At 47.4% G+C, this 26,204-nt stretch overlaps 1 protein-coding gene, 1 long non-coding RNA gene and 4 other non-coding genes across 12 annotated transcripts in view; all 6 read left to right on the forward strand.

Annotated features, from left to right (window-relative positions):
- Positions 1–2,777, forward strand: part of STAU1 (staufen double-stranded RNA binding protein 1) — a 36,136-nt gene extending 33,359 nt beyond the window's left edge. For 5 of the 6 annotated variants that reach the window (XM_068149883.1, XM_068149885.1, XM_068149884.1 and 2 more), the window contains 2 exons: positions 26–111; positions 741–2,777. In XM_068149883.1, coding sequence (XP_068005984.1) covers positions 26–111; positions 741–828 — 174 coding nt within the window. In that variant the 3' untranslated portion in view covers positions 829–2,777. The remainder of the gene's footprint in view (positions 1–25; positions 112–740) is intronic. The other variant, XM_068149886.1, reaches the window with a different exon arrangement.
- A 7,316-nt stretch (positions 2,778–10,093) lies between these two features.
- LOC137446867 (uncharacterized) lies at positions 10,094–14,119 on the forward strand. Of its 2 annotated transcripts, none has more exons than XR_010988742.1 (6): positions 10,094–10,140; positions 10,636–10,734; positions 11,729–11,859; positions 12,148–12,274; positions 13,021–13,289; positions 13,771–14,119. It is a non-coding gene; the product is annotated as an uncharacterized lncRNA (long non-coding RNA). The 2 variants fall into 2 exon arrangements; XR_010988741.1 differs by having other exon boundaries at positions 10,096–10,140; positions 13,018–13,289.
- LOC137447165 (small nucleolar SNORD12/SNORD106) lies at positions 10,479–10,566 on the forward strand. The gene has a single exon (XR_010988809.1). It is a non-coding gene; the product is annotated as a small nucleolar SNORD12/SNORD106 (small nucleolar RNA).
- On the forward strand, positions 11,574–11,664 carry LOC137447167 (small nucleolar SNORD12/SNORD106). Its single transcript, XR_010988811.1, has one exon. It is a non-coding gene; the product is annotated as a small nucleolar SNORD12/SNORD106 (small nucleolar RNA).
- Positions 11,993–12,083, forward strand: LOC137447166 (small nucleolar SNORD12/SNORD106). Its single transcript, XR_010988810.1, has one exon. It is a non-coding gene; the product is annotated as a small nucleolar SNORD12/SNORD106 (small nucleolar RNA).
- On the forward strand, positions 12,407–12,497 carry LOC137447164 (small nucleolar SNORD12/SNORD106). Its single transcript, XR_010988808.1, has one exon. It is a non-coding gene; the product is annotated as a small nucleolar SNORD12/SNORD106 (small nucleolar RNA).
- Positions 14,120–26,204: the final 12,085 nt, after the last annotated feature.

Raw genomic sequence — 26,204 nt, forward strand, 5'->3', positions numbered from 1 at the left:
TGAATGCCCTCTCTCTCTTCTTCAGGCTGCATTGAATATTTTAAAGTTGCTGTCTGAGTTGGACCAACAAACCACAGAGATGCCAAGAACAGGAAATGGACCAATGTCTGTGTGAGTGACCCATTGCCTTTCCCTTGCCTTAATGGAAACCCTAACCCTCCGCTGTTCTAAACAAATAAAATGTGAGGGGCGTTTTTGTTTGCCAGAAAAGTTAGAATGCTGTTACTTCTTCAGAAGGATGAGAGGGTAGGTTTATGATCAAGCTTGTAATTTTTATGTGTCAAATGCAAATTACTAAGAAGGAGCAAGTGGATAAAATGTAATGACTGTGATACAGAGCAATCCTGACTGTTACCCCTCTGCCCATGCTGTTTGTTTACACCTATTGTTTGTAAATACTGTGGCTTTTCAGTGATTAAGTGTTACAGCTGCTCCTCTCTTCCCGCAAATCTCCTGTGTGGAAGATGTAAGCAACGTGCAGGTTTCACAGCTTGCTTTCAGCAGAAACGTGGAGGGGTTGCAAAATGCTCCTTTTGGCCAGGAAAAAGGGTTAGCCTCCGATTTGGATAATAAGCTGTGAAAATGGTGGAATTAAGAGTGCTAACTGATTACAAATTTAAGCCAGTTATACGGAAACCAATTGTATATATACCTTGAACTATTTGCATCTGATTTAGAAGCATCTTATTAATGGAAATAGTGTTTTATCTCCTAAGTAACAGGTGTTTTCTCACTTGTAGATGTGTGAAACAAGAAATGGAAAGTGACCCTCTTCTCAAACCGGCTAACTCAAACACTTTGGGACAAACACTGGACAGCACTGCCTAAAAAAAAGGCTTTTGACTGGACCCAAACCTGAAAGCACCAGAGAAAATCAAATGCTTCCTCTTAATGTAACCTAACTGTTTTAGAGTGCTACAGTCTTTACAACCTACTGTAGTGTCTAAATCATAACCGTTGCTTTTTCTTCAACCAGTGATAAATTTTTAGTTCCATTCTGTTGTTTTGATCGAGATGACACTATGGATTTTTCATTTTAAAGAGTTCCTTAATTGTATCTAGAACAATAGCACCGTTTAGAAACTTTGTCTTCTGAGACTGACATGTTATCTGTGAACTAACTTGGGAAGATCATATCCGTGTATGTGGTTCTTTTGGTTTTACTGAAATAGCAGAGTTTTCACTGGAAACCCATTTGTGTGCCCACCACTTGAAACAGTCCCATAATATTATTACTTCTTTTTTTTGTTTCCTTTGCGAACGTAGCTTAATTATCCAACGGTTGAATGAATTAAGACGCTTTAGGGCTTTTAAACTTCGATCATTCGGGGGGGTTAATTTCTAGTTCTCTTGAGTGGGGGAGTAGGGGAAGGCGAACGCAACGTGACTTTCAGTGATCTCTCCGATCTCTGTTTGAAGGGCGGCGTGCGCGGGCGGCGCACCGCCGCTCCCTACATTACAGGATATGATCTCAACGTAGCGCATATAAAAACCGCAGATTGATTTTCCTTGAGTGCTTTATACTGTTGAATTACATCTCCATGTAGGGCTGGAAAAAAAACAAAACAAAACAAACAAAACAAAACAAAACCAACCAATTACCTATGTTTATATATAAAACTGTGTTGCTTTTGATGTTGTGTTATTGCGCGCCGCCGCGCGCGCGGTAAAGTTTTTTGCCTATGGTCCGGGTAAAGCACGATAGCCTTGCAAGTTAAGTACCGCTTCAGTTCATTGTTTACGCTGGAATTTTTTCTCCCCATGGAATGTAAGTAAAACGTAGTGTTTGTCACCAATAAATGGTAATACTAAATTTATTATTTTTTATTTTTTAATTTTTATCCTTTTTTTTTGTTTGTTTTTCCCTTTTGTGTTTGGGTTTGGTTTTGGTTTTTTGGGGTTAATTTATTCTTGTATGCCGCTCCAGGGCCTGCTTGTTGTTTGGTTTTTATTTAATAGGATTTGTAATGCTTGTGATCTAGTACGGGCAGTATTGTAAAGCTATGGAGTAACTGTACAATGGTTATCAATTACATATAAATAACTACTATTTAGTCATGTGGAGGATGTGAAAACCCTGGCAAGGTCAAGGAAATTCAAAAGTAACTTCGGGTACATTTTGTTCTTTGTGCCACAGTGTGTTAGTGCAACTGTATCGATGGGAGCTTAAAGTTATGATTATGACAAGAAACCTGGCACAACAGGTCGGTATGATTTCCAAGTCTAAGTCTCTACTTTTCAGTTTCCTTGGTTGCTTGTACTTTGAGTCATAACCTTGCCTCGCACAGTCACTCTTGGGGGGGGCAGTACTTCGAAAGCAGAACGTTCCCTCTAGCAACAAAACCTGGTACGGTAGAGCGGCAGGCGAGGGCGTTTCACGCGGCTGCGGAGGGCGTGCGGGGCGCTGCACCGGCGATCTGTAGCGGCACTTTCTGAACACCTCTTGGCAGCACGTGTGGTGACTGCAGTTACTGCACCTGCTGTGGCTTCAAGCTAAATGTCTTGGCCATTTTAGTTGTGCTGTCAAAAGCAGTTGGGCCATATTAACTGCATACATTTATTGAATCAAGTTGGTTTTGATCATTATAAGCAGAAAAAAAAAGAATTGTAAAGTTGTTTTTTTTTTTTTGGTTGGTTGGGTTTTTGCGGGGGTGTTTGGGTTTTGGTTTTGTTGAGGTTTTGGTTTGTTGGTTTGGTTTTGGTTTGGGTTTTTATTTTTACCTTTGTCGAACTAAAATGCTGTACATTTAAAAATTAAAAGAAACTTGCTAGGCTGAGGCTTTGTAGTGCGAATTCTTACGACGCAGAAACTGCCCACCAGACACTTTCTGCTGGAAAATAGATAGCACACTGACAGCCCTGTCAATGGTCTCCCTACCTTTATTCACTCCTGCTGAGGAGTTTTTTTTCTTTTTGGATGGGACTAGAGCTGATGCTTCTGGCTTGCTGCATTCGTTTGTCGATCACGCTGTGTTTCAGATGGACCTCAGTTCGTGGGCTTTGCCACAGACACCTCTCTTTGACTGCTTTTAAATGCATCTGACGTAGTAGCCATGCTACGTAAGAAAAGGTTCTGTTGGCAGAGCTCTGTGTAGTCACAGCTTCATGAGGGAAGACTCTTCAGTGTGTGGAGTCTAGGTAAGCCAAGGTCAGTTCTAGAAAAGTGTGGCTTTTCTAAAGCATTACACTTGCTTGCTTTGGTGTCTGCTCTGTGCTTGATACAGCAAGGGCTAGGAAGAATGATTACCTATAAAATGTAAGCACCTGAAGACTTTATATGACACTTCTGTTCAACAGATACTAAAATGTCCTGCAAAGACCTCAGACTTGTCTGCAAGAGACCTCACCCTTTTGGATTCTTTCTTTGAACTACTTCTGGTTTTGATTTTTAGGAAACCTTCTGAGTAAAAGGGAATGAGCTGGAGCTTCTGAATATCAATATCAGTGTACATTAGCTCAGGCTTCGTGCCACACAGCAGACTTTATGAAGCATTTTTCTCTCCATTATTTTATTTGACTCTGCTTAAATTACCACAAATATTTTACTAAATGAATGCATTTTTTTCCCTCTGTTTCCTCGACAGTATTTGGCAGTATGGCACTACCAAGCTGAGTGTTCCAGAATCTGCTGTACATTTAGTGTATTGTGAATTTTTGCACTCAAAATACTCAGCTCAGTTCAGCTGCAGGGAACTTCCCTTTAATCACTTTCAAATGGGAGTAAGGAAAACGATTGAGTCCAATCTATCAGGCTCATAACTGTTGTGCTAACAACAGCTGAGAGTGATCTTAGTGGTTTTTTCAGAATTATTATTCCAGCCTCTTAAGCCACACAGCCAGTGCTTTGCAAGTAGGGCTGCCCTTAGGCCACTGTTTTCCATGTGCAGAGGAAGGAGGTCTGATCCTAAGGGGCTTCTGCTCCTGATTTAGTAACCTGTAACTGAGGGCAGTGCCTGAGGAGGTCGGTCACTGGGGGAGGCAGGTCACTGGGGGATGGGAGCTGTGATGTGGCAGAATGAGTTCAGTGCATTTAGGCCATTTTTAATGCCTGCCCATCCTCCTTCCCAGATGCAGAGTATACAGGCTCAAAGGAAGAGGCTGAGGAGTTTGGAAACCAAGTTCTGGAAATACTTGTTCACTTTGCAATAGGAAATGCTCTGTCTGCTTGTGCTCCCTCATGTGTCACCTTTGACAGACTCCAGTCTTCATGTTGTCACTTTCTGTATTGCAAAGAAAGCTCTCCTTGCTGTTTTCTCAAATCTCAAAGCCTTAAGCCAACCTCTGCATTCTGGAAGCTCCTGCATTGCTTTCTTTCAAGCCTTTTCTTGTTCACAGAAGTGCCACACTTAATAGTGGCTTTTCTCAAAAGAATGATACTGTGCCACTGTTCTGTGAAGAGGTGCAGTCAAAGGTCTCATAAGAACTTAAGGAGTGGCCTTGTAGGAATGCTGCATGTGAAACATAGCAAATGAAGCCTTTTACAGTGCTGCTATGAAGCTTAAAGATTGCTGTTCATGTCCTCTGTTGTAAGTAACAAGTAGCCCTCTGAAGTTGGTGTACAACTCCCTGCTCATCCAGGGGAGATTTAGCTGCTTCCTTGGAAGGGGCACTCTGCTGTCCTCAAGACAAAACCCAGCATCACATACAAATGAAAGAGGAATAATGAAAATTGCTGAGGAATTTTTATTTCTTAAAGCAGAATATTTTTTCAGTAGGAAGTCCTGGCTCCCCAAAGGAAGACACGTGACTTTTCATGATGGTGATTCTTGGTTTCAGAAGGGAAATCTTAAAGAAAAGGAGGATTTGGGGGAATGCTGACGTGTAGGATAATGTAGCTACACAATGAGAAATGCTAAATGCCTGCTAGAATGTGCCTACAGAAGAGAAGCAGCCTCGAGTCACCATGATACCTGTTTGGTCCATAATAGTAAAATACATTCCCATAACTGTTTGTTGTTGTTTAGGATATGGACAGATAGTATTTCCCTAGGATAAAGCCCATCTGGAAGGCCTCATGTGGGGAGTCTGGAGTCAGCAGCTATTCTCCTTAATTCTCTGGCCAAATTTTACTAACATGCATCAGAGTTAAAATGTAGCTCTACTTGCAGTTCCACTCCAATTATGTTGTTACCTAAGGATCAAACCAAAAATTGTGTTCCATCCCACTGATGGAGTTAAAAACAGGTTTATTCTGGGTGATAGGTTGGACACGATGATCTCAAAGGTCTCTTCCAACCTGGTTAATTCTATTCTATTCTAATGCATAAATGATGGAGGTTCCAGAAGTGCCTAACTGCAGGAAAGGATAGAATGTGTGTACCACTTCATGGATCTTTTGTGAAGCAACCACATAACTGCTGCTTTTATTCTGAAAGTCTGCAGAGAGAAACCAACAGGATAAGTGAGAATCAATGTAATACCTTCCTTTAAGGGCTTCTATATTTAAGTGATTTTTATTTATGTGACTCCTCTGTTTAAGCATAAAGAAATGCTGCTCCAGAGGTGGTTACAAACCTGGAAATACTCAACTGCATCTCTGTGGCTGTGACATGCTGTATTGTGTCCCTTTATCTGCTGATTGGATAGCTACACTTACTAATACCCAGGAACTTTTGAGCAAGAAGTTGAACATCCCGTGGAGGGAGGCTGGTGGGGGAAAACATAAATACAATCTCTAGGGTATTCATTTAATCTCTGGATTAGAACTGAATAAAAGCATACAGATGGTGAATAATACTTATCCAAAAGTGTATTTTATTCCCTGACCAAACAAAATTTTTGTATACTGTTAGTATCCTAGTGCCTATCCTTGTATACATTAGTATCCTGATGCAACAAAAGTGTGTTTGATTAGAAATGGGAAAAACATAGTGCTGTTAAACTTGACTCATTCTCTCACTTCCACAGTATTTTTAGCAAGCTGCTGAGAGAGGGTGTTGCAGATTTTAAATGTCCTGTGCTAATGATGCAGCAAATACTCTTCTCAGAGTATGCTTTCAGTACTTTCATCCTCGGCTACCATTCTTTCATCTTTACTCCTTCCAGCTAACAGATAGTCTGTTATGTTTAAATGCCTCCTTTTTCTTTTCTTTCTCTATTCAAAAGGGAGATTAGTGTTCCAAAAAAAGGCAGTCCCAACCCTGCTTTAACAGACACAACCTCTGATGTGTTTCGTGTCGAAGTCCAAATGCAAACTCTGGGGACAACTGAGCATCTACAGACACTAATCCCTCTTCCCCATTTTATCACTGGTGCAATCTCCCAAACTGCTGTTCTACCAGTCTAAACCCACAACCAAGTACATCACAGCAGGGATATGTATGTGTTGTGGTCTGATTGCAAAGTATGACTTTCATTGATTGTTTTCACACAGTAGTTTGGTTTTTAACCCAGATGTCTTGCCTAGGGAAAAGAAAACCCAATTGGAAAAGGAAGGTATCACTGGAACAATTAATCAACCAGTCGTTTGCTGTAAATAAGATTCAACTTAACTGGCCTGCAAAATGCAACTGCACTTGCATGACAAGTTTGTAAATTCCCTTTAAAGGTAAGTAGCTGCAGAGGAGCTTATGTATTGAAATGCTGAGCCACCAGGATATTTTAATTACTAGAGTGGATAAAGTTTTGAAGAAAGTGTGCCACTTCAGACTCGCAGAGGCTAAACATATTTAACAGTCAGGGCTGTGTGGGGCGTCCTCCTTTTCACCAGACTACCCTGGAGTGTTGTCATCCTCACTGCAAAACATGCTCCTGTTGAAATACCACTCCAGGTACTGCTCTGAAAGCAGGCCAGCTTCTAGGAGATGCTTGCTTTCTCCATTCTCTGCTGCCTGCCTTGACAGCTCCTCATCCCGAGGAGCCAGAAGCAAGGCTTGTGGTGCCTTCCTAACTGTAGCTCATAGACTGCTGTATTCTCAGCTGAAAGCTCTTAACAAGGCTCATCTAACAGGCATTTATTGTTTCCACATTTTAAATGGATAATCTGAGCATGGAAATCCTGTTAAAATATTTTGATAATTTTAAGGCTAAACCTGAACAGATGCATAAAATCAGGAAGGACCTGCAAGGTGGAGTGCTCCAGGGCAACCCAAGACTCACTGCAGTGGTCATACCTGTACAAAACTGCAACATTCCCTAGGGAAGAGTTGTGTTCATCACAAGATTAATGTTGGCAACTCTCTGTAAGACTGTTTTGTGTCCCTTGTGGTGCATAGCTACCCACCTCTACGACACTGAGACACTTGAACGTGTCCAGAGAAGGGCAACAAGGCTGGGGAGAGGCCTTGAGCACAGCCCTGTGAGGAGGGGCTGAGGGAGCTGGGGTTGTTTAGCCTGGAGGAGGCTCGGGGGTGACCTCATTGCCCTCTACAACTACCTGAAAGGTGGTTGTGGCCAGAAAGGGGTTGGTCTCTTCTCTCTAGCAACCAGCACCAGAACAAGAGAACACAGTTTCAAGCTGCAACAGGGGGAGTTTAGACTGGAGGTGAGGAGAAAGTTCTTCACTGAGAGTCATTAGCCCTTGGAATGTGCTGCCCAGGGAGGTGCTGGAGTCCCCATCCCTGGAGGATGTTCAGGAGGTGATTGGATGTGGCACTTAGTGCCATGGTCTAGTCATGAGGCCTGTGGTGACAGGTTGGACTTGATGATCTTGATGATCTTTGAGGTCTCTTCCAACCTTGGTGATACTGTGATACCTGCTGCTGCCAATGTCCTGCTTACAGTCACACTGGAGCTGGGATCCGTTTCTATCATGTTTGGAAGGAAACCTGACAGTCTTTAGGGAAACAAAGTATCCTTTGTGTGGTAATATGCCTCTTACACTTGTAAATCTGAATGCATCACCCCATTGGGTCTCTTGCTGAAGCTCAGCTGGGCCATTCAGTCTCGTTTCTAGCTTTAGCTGCAGGCTAGAAAAAGTCTGGCTCTACAGCTGCACTATGGCAGTTTCTTTCTTGCTGCCCTTTAATCCATTCTGTGAATTTTGTGTTTGGAATTTTTCATACTGCAAAAGATCAGGGTGGATGATTTGGCAGATGCTCACAAAGATATTCTTTTTCTGTCAATACCCTGTCAGTGTGCTGTTTTGATTTGAAGGGAAGTTGCTGACCTGACAGTTCAGAGATCTTTTCATGGCTTTCTTGATGCATACTTTTGTTTTTCCCTTTTTTTTAAATCCTATTACAAAATTCTATGCTGGAAAATTACAGTCTGCATTAGAAGTCTCCTCAATCTTGGAGGAATCTGCTTCAAAGTTGTGTTGCCAAGTCAGAGATTGCATCCCAAATAAAGTTTGGGTTTCTTCATATTCATTCCAGATTTGAAAATGAAAGCCTGAGCATAATGTAGCAGTTGGGTGCTGGCATGTGAAAAATTTAATCATCCCATGAGATTAACAAGGTCTTGCTTAGCAATTCAGAATCATTCTTTCATCACTTCCTAGAGAAAAGACTGATTGTGTGCTAGCACTGTGTTGGCAGTTGCAAGCAGCAGTAAAGGTCCCTGTGAGGGCTGGCATACAATACAAAAGCATTCTTTCCACGTTGTGGTAAAAGTGCATGTGACTAACAACCTTTTACCTTCACTTTGGCCACTCTCGACCTGCTCCTGCATGACTCATACAAGAGCAAACAACAGGGACACAAGAGTGGAGCGGCCCAGCCCAGCAGGCTCTTGCCTGTGGCTGCAGCGAACCACAACCCTGCACAAGAGCAGTGCATAGCTATCCTGCTGCCCAAAGCCTGGTTCATCGCCCGGGAAGCAAAGCTGTCACAGGCTGGCTGCTCCGGGCAGCAATGCCTCAAGAGGTCCCTCTGCAAGTAGACAGGGTGGAGAACTGGGACTGTGGGGTTTGTTCTGACTTTTGCCACCTCCTGAGGAACTTCCTGAGTTCGATGCATCTTGCTACACTGAGCCCCCGTTTGAAAAACACATCTAGCTAAAGACATTTTCAAGGTGGTTCTGCCAAGCAGAATAAACCCCAGTGAGATCAAGTGCACTTGGTGCTAAACTCTGCTGCAGCTATTTATCATCCCCCTTTTGGCTTCCTTGCCAAGCTAGGCAACACAAATCACATTTACAGCCCTTTCTGCATTGTGCATGTGACGTGGGTTTGCAGTGTAACAAGATTAGTTTCCCCTGTAATCCTCTTAAAATGTCCTTCCTTTGATTGTCTTTTCATCTTTTGGTGTTCTGGAACTTGGGATTAATGGGACTGAGATTTATTCCCCAAGTCCTGTTGGGTAAGCTGCTTTCAGGAACGAGGTGCCCACAAACACATTCGATGTGGAAAACGCGTTTGAATGGCAGCAGCGTTACACCAAGCACGCTCTGAGGCCTGTGGGTGTGCTTTGTGGTTGTAGATGCTGCTAGACAGGGAGATGAATTAAACCCAGGGAAAAGGCACTGGGGAGACCTTGCAGTAGCTTTCCAGTGCCTGAAAGGAGTCTAGAGGAAAGTTGGAGGACTATTTATCAGCACCCATCCCTGGAAGTGTTGTAAGACCAGGCTGGATGAGTCTGGGAGCAAGGTGGTCTAGTAGGAAGTGTCCCTGCCTACGGCAGCGGGGTTGGAACCAGATGATCTTTAAGACCCCTTCCAACTGAAGTCATTCTGTAATGCTATGATTTCAGTGTCTAAAACACCTCCTGTGGCTTCTCTAGCAGAGCCTCAGCGCTTCGGCCTTCACGCCGCGAACCACACCGGCTGCATCCACCACCCGCTCGCAGGGAGCGCGCGCACAGCGGCGCCCGGGGCGCGCTGCCGGCACTGCAGGCGCGCACCACCATGAGGTGAGCGGGGCCGGGGAGCAGCGGCGCCAACCAGCACGCCGCGAAATGGCGGCCCCGGCCGGGTGCGCCTCGCACTACCCGCAAGAGATCCGAGCCCACCGGAGCTGTGAGTGGCCGGCTCGGCTGAACCCACCGCCTGCCGCACGAGCAGCACCCCTCCGCTGACAGCATAACGACCGAAGGGAAGAAAACGGCAGGGCAGGAGGGCCGCCCGCTCCCACGGCACCGCCCAACGTGGCGGCGGTGCCCGCCCCAGCGCGGGCGGAGCCGGGGCGGAGCCGGGGCGGGCCCTGCCGCCCCTATAAAGCGCCTCGCGTGGGGCCGCTCGTCCTCTTGTTGCGGCGTGGCTGAGGTGAGCGCGGGTCGCTAGCTGGGTGTGGGGCCGGGGCCTGGGTGGCTGCTGGGCCGGGGCTTCCCAGCCTGCTGCTCGTTCCTTGTGGCCCTCCCGGCCTGAGCTGTTGCTGGCTGCTAGCGTTCCCTTCCTCCGTGCCTGCTTGCCGAGGGAGCGGCCTAGGCCGCCTGGGCTGGTAGCGTGGCCGCATGGCCGCTTCTGTGCCGCTCAGCCTCGGGGCCCTGGGCCCAGCCACCCTAATCCGGGTTTGTGTGACTGACATTTCCCCGTGAGTGGCTTCCCTTCCCGGGAAGGGCTTCCGCTGGGCAGGCGGGGGCACGGCGGGGGGCAGGGGGCTCGCTGGTGAAGGTGATGACAGTTTTTTCCCCGTCAGAGCGACACTGTTGATTTCTTGCTTTCAAGCCAGATCGTGTCTGATGCACCAGCGGGAAGCGCCGCGCAGCCTCCTGCGCTTGTGGGGCCCGGTGCTAACTCTTCTCTTCCTTTAACTCCCAGATGCAGGGCCTCGGGGACTCCTGCGACCGGCTTAGGAGTGCCGTGAAGGCAGCTGCCTGGTTGGCTCCACCGTGCCTGAGCCTCTGGCAGCTACGAGCGGTAAGTCCTTAACTGTTCCTCACTGGTCTGAAAAATACAGCGCTTACACAAAAAATAACAAAACCCAGCCACGTAGCTGCTGAGTTGCTTCTGCCATGCTTTGTCGGATTTGCGTCCGTGCAGACTTGATATGTCTGCCGGTTTTACCGCTAACCTAGATACTAGAGAGGGTTTCCTTGTGCGGCCAGGCCTGCTGTGCCTCATCGCTCTGCCCTTGTATGCGGGCCCAGCAAGGTGAGCGAACTGCGGCCTGCCAGGGGCAGTGTGTTGACTGCTCCAGGCCCGTGACAGAGAGACGCCCCGTGGCCAGAAGGCTGGAGACCAGGCCCTGCTGGAGACACGTGGGTGCCCTGGCGTGGGGCAGAGCTGGCCTGGGCCCTCGGTGGAGGTGCTGGTTCTGGGCCTTTCCTCCTTTGTCCTTGACTTGTAGGCCTGCAGTATTGTTCACGGCATGAGCCACGTGGTGTTCCCGGCCCAGCGGTTGTTATTCCTGGGGTCTGGTAACTGCATGCCACCTACTGCTGCGTGTGAGACCTCACTCCTTTGCCTTGGGAAGGCAGAAGCCTCATGTAACCCTAAAGGCTGGGCCTACAGACATGTTATCTCTGCCTGCCTCATTTCTGTTACATCTGCCGTGGCTCTCATACTCTGCTGTGGAAGCCTTGCAGATCAGTGTTTTTTCTTGATTGATTCAGTATTTCCTCTGTTCTGTGTGCTTGTTGAGCATGCCAAGCAGCCAGCCCTTTCTGGGGAAGGATTTGTATGAATTCCTTCACTGCCCAAAGGTCTGTTGGAGCTGTGGAAGTGTGGCTGTGTAAACACTTAACTCCTGGGCACTTGCTGGTGTAAGTGATGACTTACTTTTTTCCCCATCAGAGCGACAGTGCTGATTTCTCACTGTTCAAGCCAAATCGTGTCTGATATGCCAGCAGGGAGGTGCTGCTATGTCCCACACCCTACCAGGACTGGTGCTAAATATTGGCTTTATTTGCAGGGTGCTGCAAAGGCAGAGGAAGGAGGTATTGAGCCTCTGGAAGATGTGACGTGACAGCTGTAACTAGTAGTGATGCATTGCAGTTACCTGGTTTGTTCCACCCTGCCTGAACCTCTTCCAAGTAGAGTATGGTAAGTTCTTAAAGCAACTGTTGAGCACTGGTTTCAATTAAAAAAAAAAACAACTGAAAAATGAGAGAGGGAGCAAGGAATGTGCAAGCTGTAGCAGTGTGAGTCGAGCAGACAACATAACTCCTGGGCACTTGCTGGTGTAAGTGATGACTGAATTTTTTCCCCATCAGAGCGACAGTGCTGATTTCTCACTGTTCAAGCCAGATCATGTCTGATATGCCAGCAGGGAGGTGCTGCTATGTCCCACACCCTACCAGGGCTGGTGCTAAATACTGGCTTTATTTGTAGGGTGCTGCAAAGGCAGAGGAGGTATTGAGCCTCTGGAAGATGTGACGTGACAGCTGTAACTGGTAGTGATGCATTGCAGTTACCTGGTTTGTTCCACCCTGCCTGAACCTCTTGCAAGTAGAGTATGGTAAGTTCTTAAAGCAACTGTTGAGCACTGGCTTCAATTTAACAAAAAACAACTGAAAAATGAGAGAGGGAGCAAGGAATGTGCAAGCTGCAGCAGTGTGAGTTGAGCAGACAGCATAACTCTTGGGCACTTGCTGGTGTACGTGATGACTGAATTTTTTCCCCATCAGAGCGACAGTGTTGACTTCTCACTGTTCAAGCCAGATCATGTCTGATACACCAGCAGGGAAGTGCTGCTGTGTCACACTGCCAGGGCTGGTGCTTACTGTTCTCCCTGGTTTTAATTGTAGGATTCTGGGTAATTGGAGGTAAAGGAAGCTCCTTCTAGGGGTTGGGGCTGATGTTACCCATAGGTAGGTCAAACAGGAGGACTAGGAAGCAGAAGAGGTGCAAGGACAATCAGCTTTAAAAGCCTGTTGGTTTTAATGGAAAGGCTGTGTAAGCCAGCCCTGTGCCATGGCCCTGCTTTGCACCACTGTCCTGGCTGTGCAGAATCTGCCCTCAGCTGGGGTTTGTTAGCTGCCTGTTTATGGGGGTGGGGGTCTTTAAAGGCAGGGCACACCCTTAGGATAGGAGCTTTGTGTTGCTCTGGCAAAGCCTGGAACAGGTGGCTGCCTGGGTCACTGATGGCTGCAAAGCCACATGCTCAAGCCTGCTGTAGTGGTGGCATTGCTTCTCCCTCCTGCTCACACCTGGAACAATCCTGCTGAACTATGGACTTTGCTTGTGTGGTGTTTATTCCAGCAGAGGACAAACAACTCCCATTGCCTCTCAAGTCTGAGCAAGCAGCTGAGCCGTGTATTCCTGACACCTGGACCTCCTCCACAGAATGCCAAACCTTTCCTGCCTGGGCAAAGGGCCTGTGCAGCCCCTTCCTCCTTGCCAGGCTGAGCCTAGAGGGTGTGGGAGCTGAGAAAGATGCCCAGTGCAGTGCTGAGGACAAGAGAGGGCTGGGAGAGATTCCCAGGGCCAGAAGCACTGCAGAGGAAGAGCCAAGTGCTGACCCACTGTCCAAGGTAAGGACAACCACTGCTCACATGCTGCTGCTTGCCAGTCTGTTAGCCCTGCCCCAGGGCCACTTTGATTTTCCTCCTCTGAGAGCAGCAGGAAAGTGCTGCCATCAGAAGCATCCTTTGCTCCCCTTTCCCAGGTACCTTGGTGGTGGGATCAGGGTGGTTTGCTCTTGGGGTTGGCTTCCTAGGGTTGCAGCTGACAGCACTCTTCCCTCACCCCTCTGTGTCCCCAGGAGAGCTCCAACCATTCTGAGCTTGTGCCCACAGTTAAACCCATTGGGAGGATGTGGCTCCTTCTTGGAGCTAGAGCTGGTGCCTCTTCTGCACCTTTCAAGGCTTGAGCTATAGGAGCTCAGTCATACTGAAGAGCAGCCAGGAGTTGAAAAGCTGACTGGGGGAATTCAGGAGCTTGTGGGTGCTGATGCAGATATGGGCCTGGGGCTGCAGGGGGCAAGACCACTTACCCCTACCCTTTCTTTGGCAGGTCCAGAAGAGCTTGTGAGCCCCTGTGAGGCTGAGGAAATACACAGAATGTGGTGGATGGAGATGCCTGCTGTATTAAGCTTGGAAGCAGAAACAGCAGCTGCCACAGTAGATGCTGGTGGGAAAGGAGCTGCCCAGCCTCCAGCCAGCTCCTGCTGGGGGTGTGCCTAGGGGCCCCATCATCCCAAGGCTAGACATTCTATCACACTCTGTTCGAGATATGTGGAAGACTTTTAAGGCACAGCCTAAAACTACCACCCAGGCCCTAACATTCTATGATTCTAAGAAGGTTTGTTTCTGTCTCTGTAGAGAAATTTGTATCTCTTTTTCCATAAATAATTCTAAGCTCAGCCTCTGTCTCATCCTTGCATTTGTGTTGGGCACTGGTGGGGTTTGCCCAGTTACGGTTTCCCCTTCCTGGGCTGGAGGTGGCCTGGGGTGCTGGCACAGCCATTCCAGTGGTCGGGGGAGCTGAGCAGAGCAGGAAAGGGGGTACCACTTATGGAGATGCCACCCAGCTGGTACCTTGGCAGTGCTGCAGCATTGTAGGGTCCTGGGGGCAAGGCTGAGCCTGAGACAAACCCTGAGAGTGAGCAGGGCAGAGGCCAGGAGAGAGGAAAGACACAGCCAAACAGGGTCTGCTCTGGTGCTTCCTGCTGTTGGCAGCAGTCTCGGGCACTGCTCCATGCTCGGGGTGCCCTGTGGAGCAGGCAGCACAGGCTGTGTGGGGCTGTTGGCAGAGGGGTGCCTGGGGGTGCAAGTCCTTGGCTGGCTCTGGGGAGCCATGGGTGCTGGCATTGCTGAGGGGATGCAACACTGCCAGGCCAAGGAGTGCAGGGTGCCCAGGCTTGGGAGAATAGTGAGGGGACACCAGGAATGTGCAGGCCCCCAGTGGGGCAAAATGGGGTCCCCTCTGTCCATGTTGCCCCACCTCAGCCTGTTGGCTTCAATAAAAGGGCTGCATGAGTCAGCCCCAGGCAGGGTTGTGCTCTGCAGCACCATCCTGGCTGTGCAGAATCCTCAAATGGGTTCTGTGACCTCCCTGCTTGTCTGTGGGGGTCTCTGAAGGCAGGCAATCCCTTCCCCATGCATGTCTGACAAAGCCTGGAGCAGGGGCATCCACATGGGGCACTCCAGTGGGTGCAACCCAGAGGACCAAGCCGGGTGCAGAGGTGGTGACAGTGCCTATTCCTCCTGCTTGTCCCTGAAGCAATCCTGCTGAGCTCTGGACTTTCCCCAAAAGCATGTTATTTGCTTCCCCCAAGGATGAACATCCTGTGCCTCCCAGCTCTGTGAGCAAGCAGCTTGGCCGTGTGCACCCCACACCTGGAGAAGCCCCTCACCAGCATCACTACTGGAGCCTCTGGAGACTCAATGTTAGGACTGTAGCTGGCAGTGATGAACGGTGTGATAAGAGTAGTTACCTGGTTTGCTCTACTGCGTGTGCCCCTCAGGCAGGGGAGACTGGGCAGACATTCCCCTGTGTTCACCAGTGGAAATAAAGGGGGAAGTAACACCTTTCTGCAAGAGTTAACTTCTGCAGTGCTTTGGCAGGTTGGTGGCTCTGGAAATAGAGCTGTGTAGATCTGAACGTTGCAGCAGGGCTCCTCCTCTCAGGTGTTGGTCCTGAGCATCACCACCTGTTGAAATAAATTTTGATTTAGCATCTTGCAGGGAATGAACACCTTGGTAGTTGTTACATGAAGATTTTTCATCTTCAGCTGAAGAGAATCTGTTGTGATGACTTCAAAGGGGTTTTTTCCCCACAGATTAGGCAATGCTGATTCTGTTTCAGCCAGATTGTGACTGATTTCACAGGTGCAAGATGCTTTAGTTCCCAATGTGGCTGGACATGGAGGCTGCATGCCCTTGCACCTCTTGTAGGGAACGGTGTGCTGTGTGCCTCAAGGGTGGGCAGCACTGGAGGGTGCTGTCTGCACAGAGAATGGAAGCACTGGTTGCATCACACTGTTGTGCAAAGAAAACAAATGAGGTTCAGAAGAAGTAAGTGGTAGAGACCTCTGTCAGGTTTCAGTTTAAGGGCATTAGCATAGCTTTGTTTTGTTTTGCCCCATCGTTCTGTTCATGAAAACCACAGTCACTGTGGAAGTTTTAGCAGTGATAAAAGCAGAGGATGCTGAGGTTGAATGGATGGGTTAACTGCACCTTCTGTTTTGTTCTGTTTTTGCCCTGGGTCCTCACAACAACTTACACAGGCAGGCTCCCAAGTCAAACTCTTCAGGGCGTCTGGTAGGATCTGCCCTTTAGTCTATTGCCTGCAGGATGTGGGCCCTGAGTCCCTGCATAGATTCTACAATGTGGGGATGACTGGCACTTTGTGACAGGTTAGATGAATTGTGCTGTGGCTGGCAAAGGAATGTGTTCTTGCTGAATGGCTAGAGCTGCCTACAGGCCTCACAGCTACTGTTCAGTAGCCAGACCAGGACTTTATCCTAACACATCTTGGAGAAATCTGTTAGGAGCTATTTTTATTTCTTTCCCCAAACTGTATTCTGTGGACCTAAGTGACCCTGCCAAGTGGCTTTAAAAATGAATAGAAGTGCAGTACACTTCTGTGCCATCTGCAGCACAGCATCACTATCAACACCCACTGACTCAGAGCCTTAAAGAAAACAGAAGACAGCTGGATGACAGAAGAGGTCACTAGACTTTAAATGATGACATTCTGAAAGGACTTTGAATAGCTTTCCTGAGGGGTCCAAGAAATTGGTCCAAGCCCAAATCACCTCAATACTGTCTCTGAATAATCCTTTTGTATCTCTAGCAATAATGAAAAATTCAGTGTTGCCAAAGGAAAGGGAGCCTCAACAGCAGCTCACAAGCACCACAAGTCTACATCTGGAGGAAACTTCTGTGCATGAGATTCAGATTTTGACAACTGCCATTATGTCTTGAGCCCCTGGTGACAGTGCTTTGGAAAGGGAAAAGGATGAGAAATGATCCACAAAGGCTTTTCCAGTGCTTGGCTCCAGCCATGCAGCTAGCTCATAGCTGCTGGACTTTGTCCATATGCCATGCCCTGGCTGAAGGAGCTGGGTATGGTGATGGAAATCAGGACCAGGAGCACAAAATGTGTCACCCTCATGACACAGCAGTAGCTGCTCTGAATCACGTGCTTGCTGTTTAGGTAAGCTGGGGACCAACAAGAGGTGCATGTTGCTGTTAGCACCTTTGGCAACCACCTTTTTCTCCAGGCAGTTTTCCCAAACCCTACTAAAGTGTTTCCACAGTAACATAAATTGCTGACTAACAAAACTTCTCAGACACTTTCAGTCCTTCTGTAAATTTCCAGGAAAACTGGACCTATAAATATCCTCCTCAAAAGCAGTGAATACACGAAAGTAAAGTCTGTTTTGAACTGCTGGTGTCAAGGGCCTGATCCACAGCCACTGAAAAATAGATTCACGCTCCAGAAAGACTTTCCCCCCTGAGCACTCCATCTCAGGGGGGAAAGAAGTTTTTGTCTCCTCTTGGTAGACAAAAGTCTTGCAAACAAGCCTGAGCAGTGTGTAACAACCACAGCAGCACTCTCCTGAGCCTGCAGGTGATTTGCAGCCATATCCATGGGACAGCAACCATCTTCCTTCATCAACAGGCCATTAAATTATCCAGCTGGATTTGGGGGAATCAGTGCAATGCCTACCACTGCTGCAGCTGTGCAGCACAATGAAAGTGCACATACTGCAAGTGCTAAACAAAGGCAGAGGAAGAGATCATATTTCTTCTTGAGAAATGGTATCCAGAAGTTAGCTGCTGCTGGTGGGCCAGGCTCTAACCGGCACCAGTGTGCAAGCGTTCCAGTACCTGTGGGAGGATCAAAAGCACAAGCCTCACCCTTGCAATTAAAGAGCAACCTTGTGGCCACCCACAGCGGGAAGCGTGAGCATGTGTGGAGCAGAAAGCCTGTGTGCTACTCTGGGGCAGCCCCTGGGTGCTGACACACCAACATCCCATTCAGAGAGGGGCTTTCAGAACAGGCTTCAGGGAATCCATCTGGGCAAACAGCACCACGTGGGGCTGCATCTGCTGACCTACCACCCTCATGGACCACCTGAGTGTCCTCAGCCTGCTGGAGGGACATCTGTCACCCTGTTGGAGACAGAAAACATGCCTTACTTCCTTGTGGAGTCAGTGCTGAGACCACATCTCCAAAAGGTTATTTGACCCTGCATGTCCTCGCTGAGGAAGGGTACATGAGCCCAAGGGAGTCTGTGCAAAGTAGAGAAACAAGGATAGCCCCTGGATTTAATATTTGCTTTGAGAAAAGCCAAGGCAAGGCAAGCTGTTTCTCAGCACTAGAGGGAAGACTTCAAGGTGACCCAGCCACAGCATTCAAAGCTGAACAGAAGAAGTGACAGGCACAGTGAAGTGCAGACTACCCAGCAGACATGTTTGTAGATACAACACTATCAAATCAGGCAAATTCTTGGGTAACACAAACAGAAATGGTCCTGAGCCTGTCTGTTTCCATAAATCCTAACTAAATTTAAGGAATGTAACTGATTTGATTTACACCATGAATAGGGTCTGGCACAAAGAATATTTTTAAAACAGAGCACCAGTCCTCCTACACAGTGAGCTGAACCTGAGCATCAGCCAGGTGGTCTGAGCAAGAAGAGTCACAGCAGGGAGCAGAGGGACATAAAGTGCAAGACGAAAGCTGCCAGGAGACCACTGCTGCAGTGCCAAAGGCCTCAGTCCTATATACCCATGTGCCCAGCACCTGGATGGGAAAGGGATCTGGCAAGAAGGGTGGAAGAAGAACAGAATTCTGTAGCTGCAGAGCATTTCTTCAAAACACTGGATGCTGTAGAAGAAAGAAACCTTCTGCTTCAAAAAAAGGTCTTCCCCTTACTGCCTGCGGGGCAGCCTGAGTGTCCTGAAATGTGGATCTTCCTAGGGCAACCACAAAACCAGTTTTTATTTCCCTGCTGTCCCTGATAACATCTAGCCTGTCAACACAGCTGATGTGTCAGATAGCTTAATCTGTCACCGAGGAGGGATGCAGGCAGAGGAAATAATGCAAAGAGCAGAAGCAGCAGTGAGTAAATGGACTGTGCTATCCCATCAGCTAATGCAGCCATCTAACAGATGGGCCTGAAAAGAATACAATAATCACTGTGCAGTCAAAAAATGCCTGAGTCTTGGGGAATACAAATGTTAAACCTCTCACCCTGTATGAAAACAGGTCTATTAAAAGCAACCTCAGACAGAGAAATAATCTGTGCTATTTTCCTCTCAAATGCTCATGGCACCAAGGAACAGAGCTGTTGTGGGAAAAGTAAACATTTGCTTCAACAGCCTCTGAGTGACTCCAGATTTCAGTTTAAGAAAGCTACACTGCATTGTCTGTGCCTGCTGGCACCGATAGAACTGGCAATGCTGCCTTCATCCCAGCTGCCCTGCTGAGCCACCTCACAGCAGCAGAGCACAAGCCCTGGACATGCTGTGATTATCCAGTGCTGGCCTGTGAGAGCTAGCTGGGAGCTCTCTGTGCAGAGAAGAAGCTGTGAGCCAGCCTTTGTCCACAGTGGACTTCCTGGCCTTCATCATTCAAAACACCCTGCAGACACTGCAGTGCCTGCAGAAGTCAGGCAAGCAATGGGACAAGAGATCCCAAAGACAGCTCCAAGGAGAGTTGCAAATGGCTTCAAATTGAGTGTTAAACCTTCTCCTGACATCTTTCATCAAAGGACTATATTAAGAGATTTTTTTTATCAGTGATCTTACCTTTATGCTTGCTATAGACAGCAAAATTTCTCTATTCAGCAGTAGGAATGCAGTTGTACTAGGAAGTCCCCTGCAGCTCCAGTTATTGAACAGCTTATGGTTACACACAGGAAACATACCTGAGTCAAGCTCAGCCAGCTCTCCATTACCAAGGGTGTCTGGAGAAGCAGCAGCAGGTAGGATATCCCCTAGAACAGAAAAAGAGCTCTTACAGTACTGAAGAACATGACCCTCAGCTTGTGTTTACCAGCTGTGACAACCATATATCCTAATTTCCCTGAAACTCTGTGGTAAAGGCAGCCATGAACACATTTTTGAGCATGGTATGTTGGTAGTTGGAGCAAAGGTGTGGAAGGAGTGCAAGGGGATGCTCTCTAGATACAAGCTAGTTAAGACCAAAACATCATAGAGACAGACACTGAGCTGTTTGCAGGCATTTCAGAAACTCCAGCAGATGAAAGCTTTGAAGCAAAATCCTATCAGTACAGAAGACCTCCTCCACCCCTACTCCTTTAAATTAAAGCCTGTGAGAACTTTAGGCGTTACTTCAAGTGTTTTGTCTTCACTTTGTCACATATCTTGTTCTCACAGATAAGCTAATGACCACTGATCCAGAGGTTTATTACAGCAGACTGCTATGGTGACACGGTGAAAGCATCCTGACTGTATTCACAGAGAACAACTCAAACAAAGGGACAGCTGATGCAGAAACTCCACCTGCCCTTTGCTCAGCTCTGGGCAGCACATGCACAGAGCACCCCCTACAGCTGCCTGGTCAGGAGGATCTCCACACTTAGTTCTTTACATGCATTTCAGTTCATCCAGCGAGCCCCTGCATTCAGTCTGGAGAGCATTCATGGATTGCCTGCCATGGATCTGTTATCTTCACACCATTTTGAGCCACATTTCTTAGAGAGATAATAAAACCTGCAAACCCTGTGTTCCACCTACATCTGTCCTTACAGCTCCCACTGGACAGCCAGCACTCTCCAGCCTCTGAAGTGTGCTTGCTGGCAGGTATGCTCATCAGGTTATGGAAGTAATTACATTAGCAGCAGTTCTGATCCCTCAGTATGTTGTTTCAAGAGATTATGCTGCTTATATTAATTGGATGAGAAAAATCTCTAGAATGCTGATTAGTAGCTAATTTTCATTCATTGCTGTTTCTCACTAAACATACATGCCAATGGCCACTGTCAACTCAGATACCAAATTCCCTCCCATAACCACTGGAACTGTTATTTATGCATTTCAGTATCAGAAATACCCTCTAAACTTGTAGTTGCTGTAAAGAATTTCCAATCCATTAGAGTATTAATTAGGCTGTTGCTATCAGCCAGTGAAAATAACACAGCAATACTTCAAATGCTGCAGGAAATTGCTCCCTAAACATTTCCCCAGCCTGTTATCCATGCCTCACTTCTGCCTTCAGCTACTTCAAGCTGAACTCTCACTGTTGGGCTGGCTCACTCCAGCCTCTGCACCTGCACTGAGCTGCTTTCAGGCAGCAGCCCCTGGCTTGGTATTTAGCATGTATGACCCATCAGCTACAGGCTTCCACAGGCAGAATTAGCAACAGAGGAATCAGCAACAGCTGCCAGGTGGCCCTGCTCTGCAGGAACCTAATGGGGCTGCAGGGGGGTTGATTCTTAACCCCATCCCTATTGCAGGTACCTGCTGTGCTACTTCCCAGCACAGCACATGAGGAACAGCTACTTCCACCATTAGGCCTGGGGTCTGAATCTGAACCTGCTGTCTGTGACACTGCAGATTAATATATATCTCAGCTCTTCACATTGGCTTGATCTGAAGGGGCTATTTACTTCATTTGCATTGCCAGTGGGGTGTACAAATGCTAGCAGACCAGGACCTGCATGAGACATCTGCCAAGGCCTGTTGGATGGTGCATCATGCAGACACCAGTCCTGAACTGCCAGGCTAATGGACAGAGCAGATGGAGAATGCTTCTCCCTCACTGGAGACAGGATTCACCACCACCCAGCCCCTCTGTGTGTGCAGACATTGCACAGCACAGGTGCACTGACAGTTTTTTGCCCCTACTGAGGCCAGAGGTCTACAGTACATTGATCTGGGATATGGCATTCAGAGGTACAGGAAGAAATACATCTTAGGGCTCTTCACCACCTTTCTAACATTAGGAAATTAGGTATTAGAAAAGCCTTCAGCTTCCTCTTGTCTAGCAGTTCCCTACTTCAGCACACGTGTACAGTTTGTATTTAATTCTCCTGCTCTGCAGACCTGGAAGCTTGCCAACAGCATCCAGGGGAAGGCTGCAGGATCTGAATGAACATCTGGCACTAAGTCTCTAGCCAGCAGCACTGTCATTCCTGTGAGCTTCACACTGCACAAGGGGAATGTCCAAGTCCTCACAGAAGCTGACATCAGCTTCCCTCCCTTCCCAGACTGCTGCCACTTTGCTGTAAAACTCATGTATGGAAGAACTTGCAAAGCCAGTGACTTACCTGGGAACATGCTAATCTAACACCTTTTACCAGGCCAGCTAAATCCCTACTGAATCATGTTCTATACCAGCTGCTTCCCACACAGGATCTAAGAGAGAAGCTGAGGGAGAGCCCTTGTTCAAGCACAGGCAAAGAACAGACTACTCCTCTCCCTTTGGTCCAGAAGACAAACCCATTGTCAGCCTTTAGCACTCAGCTGTTTTGGACCCAGAACTGTGCCCTAGAGATGCTTCCTGCAGCATAGCAGCAGCAGCCACAGGAAACAGGAAACTCCTGTTTTCATGCAATTATCCTTACTGGTCAGAAATAAAGGACTCCCACACTGCAGTCTTCTGAACATGCTGCCTAGAAGAAACATCTCCATCTGCTGAATTGGTTTAGATCAACCTTTTTCTACCCCATATTTTTCCACAAGTCACCAGTGGGTTTTTAATATGCTACTTCCTACAGGCACTGTAAGAAAAAATATAGCAAGTTTCTTAGCAAGCAAAATGAAGTTCCATTGGAAAGACCCTGGTGGAGTTTTACAGCTTGTTTATATAAACCACACCTTAATAGCCAGGGGGGAAAAAATGTTTTCCTCACTTAGTTATTTTCTCTCTCTTGCTGTTTACAAGATTTCTCTTCGTGTTGTAATTCATGGCATAATTTTTCATTGATCTGAGTGGGAGCCTGGCTATTGAAAAGAGGAACATGCTTTAAGGAGGTCAATTAAGTTTCTCCCAGAGTTCTATAATTCAAACCCGGGCAGAGCTGCAATAGTGTTGAAATAGTAAAAAGGTTAATTTCTAGAGGGGAGGTGAAGCAAAAGAAAAAGAAAAAAAGGGCACCTCATTCTGAGTAAAATAAAGCCAATTTTTTTAAACTCTGCATTTCCTAAATTGCAAAGTGCAGAGCTCCTTGGTTTTACCAAAGAACATAGAAGCTTGGCTGGCAATGCCTGCCCTTGCTTGTGACAGCTACTGCTCCCAGTTAAGAAAACAAGTGTGACCATTTCTGCCATGTAAATTGTGTCAGGTGAATAAAGGCTGTTAAATAGGTGAGGCAGTGTTACAGGTTCTCTTTATTTTCACCCCCTGCTGTTACTGCATGCTGCTGCTTCCTAGCTGCACCCAGAAATGCCAGCCACAAAAAAGACCCTCTGTGCTGAGAGCTGGCTTCTGGGTGTTTGGGTCAGTGCTTTGGTTTTTAGCTCTATTTTGTATCATATTTCTGTTCTGCTTAGGGGAAGGAATCTGGCTTACCTTCTCACAGTATCACAGTATGACCAAGGTTGGAAGAGACCTCAAAGATCATCGAGTCCAACCTCTCTCCACAGACCCCATGACTAGACCATGGCACCAAGTGCCACGTCCAATCCCCTCTTGAATACCTCCAGGGATGGTGACTCCACCACCTCCCTGGGCAGCACATTCCAATGGCTAATGACTCTCTTGGTGAAGAACTTTCTCCTCACCTCGAGCCTAAACTTCCCCTGGTGCAGCTTGAGACTGTGACCCTTCTTCATAGGGTCACCTCTCATGGATCACACTCTCACGAATTCTCCCTTTATCTTCTCTGAGGAAAAGAAAAAGAAGATGGAGAGTACCAGGTTCAGGGAAGTGGGCTGGTTCCTTTCCTTTTCTTTGGGAAAGCAAAAGTCTCAGGGAGAAAACCACTAGAAGCTTTTTATTAAAGTATTTGTCTTTCCTATTTGCTAAATAAGACTTCTGGCCACTTTGAACCTTCCCCAGCTTTCATTAAAGATAATGGCTTTTTAATGACGACAATGTTGTTTCCCTTATGCCCTGGGGTGAGTCATAGCTCCATTCCCTACGGAGAGGCACTATGCCATGGGGTTATGTAGTGGGTTTTGGCAGGAGAAGGCTAGTACCCATGTTCTCTCTGCTTGTGGCCACATCTGAGTAAGAGGAGTGGGATTTTCCTATTTTCCTGCTAGCATGACTTCCCCCCATGGTCCTTTGTATGAGAGAGGAGAAGGCAGAATAATCAGCAGATCATATTTCCCATGTGTTGGAGCCAGCTGAGGCTTTATCAAAGGTGAATGCTTTGGGGGTTCAAATCCAAGGTGGTGTTTTCTCAGCCACTAACTGCTCTGCTCTGGTGTGAATCTCTCACCTGTACCATGAGAGTGCCCTTAGGGACAAAAGTGGTGAGCTGAAAAGCAGCAGATACTTTGGACCTAGCTCTGGAGAAGACTGCTGTCCTCTGCTCTGTCCTCTGTGCACTCTGGGAAGATGATGTGGTTCTCCTCCTTGCCGCCAGCTGAGGGTGAGTTTGACAAGGGTGGCAAAGGCGCAGCTGAAGAGGTGTGCAGCAGTTCCTGGCCTGCTCACCACATGCAGAAAAGTCCAGATCTAACAAGAAGGGAATTTTTTTTTCTGGATGAGATGATTTATGGTCCCTCAGCCCAGTTCAGGTGTGCTGGCCAAAACTCCTTTCAGTCCTAGTGAGGACTATCCATGTACAGGGCTGTTCCCAGGTGGGCTTTGTTTGCAGGTGGAGTTTAGGACTATTTGGTTTGATGCTCTGTGTTTTGCAATCTCAAATACATGGGTTTGTAATCTGATTTTTTTCTTCAGATTTTCCTCAGGAAAGTCTCTGAATCTTGCTTGATATCAACTCTTCTCCCATGTCTCTGTGTGCTAAAAACTAGAAGGTGTACAGAAAGGGATTGATGTTTAAAGGTCTTTTCATTTCCAAGATCTCAAAGGACAGTGTGAAGGAGAGAATTGTGGTGCAGAGTTTGAAATTCCTCCAACTAAAGCAGCATTAGGATCCCTGCAGATGCATTCTTTGTTAACTAGTCTTCATCAAAGAAAATTCTACCAGGATCTTCTGTTTTTTAAAGACATAAGACTAAAGCCTTCCTCCTTTTCCTGATCCCCCAGCATATTTTTTTTTAATGAGAGCTTTCTGCAGGGGCTGCCGGGGGGTAAGCAGGCAGGTAAGCTTTTAAAGAAAGCAGGGGATGTGAGAGTAAATCAGCCAGCAAATCTAGTTCTTACTATTATTGAGTTTGTCAAAAGAAAGGGAAAGAAAACAACAACAACAACATTTCATTCTTGGCTTAGGATATTTTTACATGAGATTCTTTTTCTCAACACTAAGAGCTCGTTATCCGCCCACGAGCATTTGGGTTCGTCTTGGCGTCATGTTGTGAGTGGAGCGCGTGCGGAAGCGTGACCACATCCACAGCAGCTATTGCTTTTGCTGTCACAGGATAGCCAGCCTAAAGAAGGACTTAAGAGAGGCAGGTGAGGAACTGGCTGTTAGAAACACAACTGTAGCAGAGAGGTCACAAGAGAGGAGCTGCTATTGCAGAGGCTGGAACAGTGGCACCTCTTCTTGGCTCACACTGCCAACCAGGCAGCCCCTCTGCTTGGGGTGGCTCTTCAGCCTGCAGGAAAGATAGTTTCATAGTTTCATAGTTTCATTCAGGGTTGGAAGGGACCACAAGGATCATCTAGTTCCAACCCCCCTGCCATGGGCAGGGACACCCCACACTAGATCAGGCTGGACAGAGCCTCATCCAGCCTGGGCTTAAACACCCCCAGGGACGGGGCCTCGACCACCTCCCTGGACAACCCATTCCAGGGTTTCACCACTCTCATGGTGAAGAACCTCCTCCTCACATCCAGCCTGAATCTCCCCACCTCCAGCTTCATTCCATTCCCCCTAGTCCTATCACTACCTGATATCCTGAGAAGTCCTTCCCCAGCCTTCCTGTAGGCCCCCTTCAGATACTGGAAGGCGACAATTAGGTCTCCTCGGAGCCTTCTCTTCTGCAGACTGTACAGCCCCAACTCCTTCAGTCTGATGATTAAAGGACAAGCCAGTGGAGATCTATAAAATCACAAATGGCCTTGAGAAGGTGTATTAGAATTGACCATTCCCTGTCTCTTCCAATACAAGAGCTAGGTATTCAAATTAAACTAAACGATGGTAGGTTTGAAACAGCTTCATGCCCTGTGCAGCATGGTACTCTGACAGGAGACTGGGGGTGCTAAAAGTTTACATGGGCTCAAAATGAGCTGTATGGCATGGACTGAGGCACAGATACCACTCACTAGGAAACCCTGGATGTGAAATTACCAGAGCTGTGAAAGCATTCTGGGGAAATAGATTCAGCCTATCATATTCCCTCCTGGGCATCTGCTATCAACCACTACTGAAGGCAGGTGCTGGGGCAGACAGGGCT

This window comes from Melanerpes formicivorus, unplaced genomic scaffold (genome assembly GCF_026170545.1).
Source record: "Melanerpes formicivorus ecotype bairdi unplaced genomic scaffold, bMelFor1.0.p_v2 SCAF_19, whole genome shotgun sequence".
Taxonomy (NCBI): domain Eukaryota; kingdom Metazoa; phylum Chordata; class Aves; order Piciformes; family Picidae; genus Melanerpes; species Melanerpes formicivorus.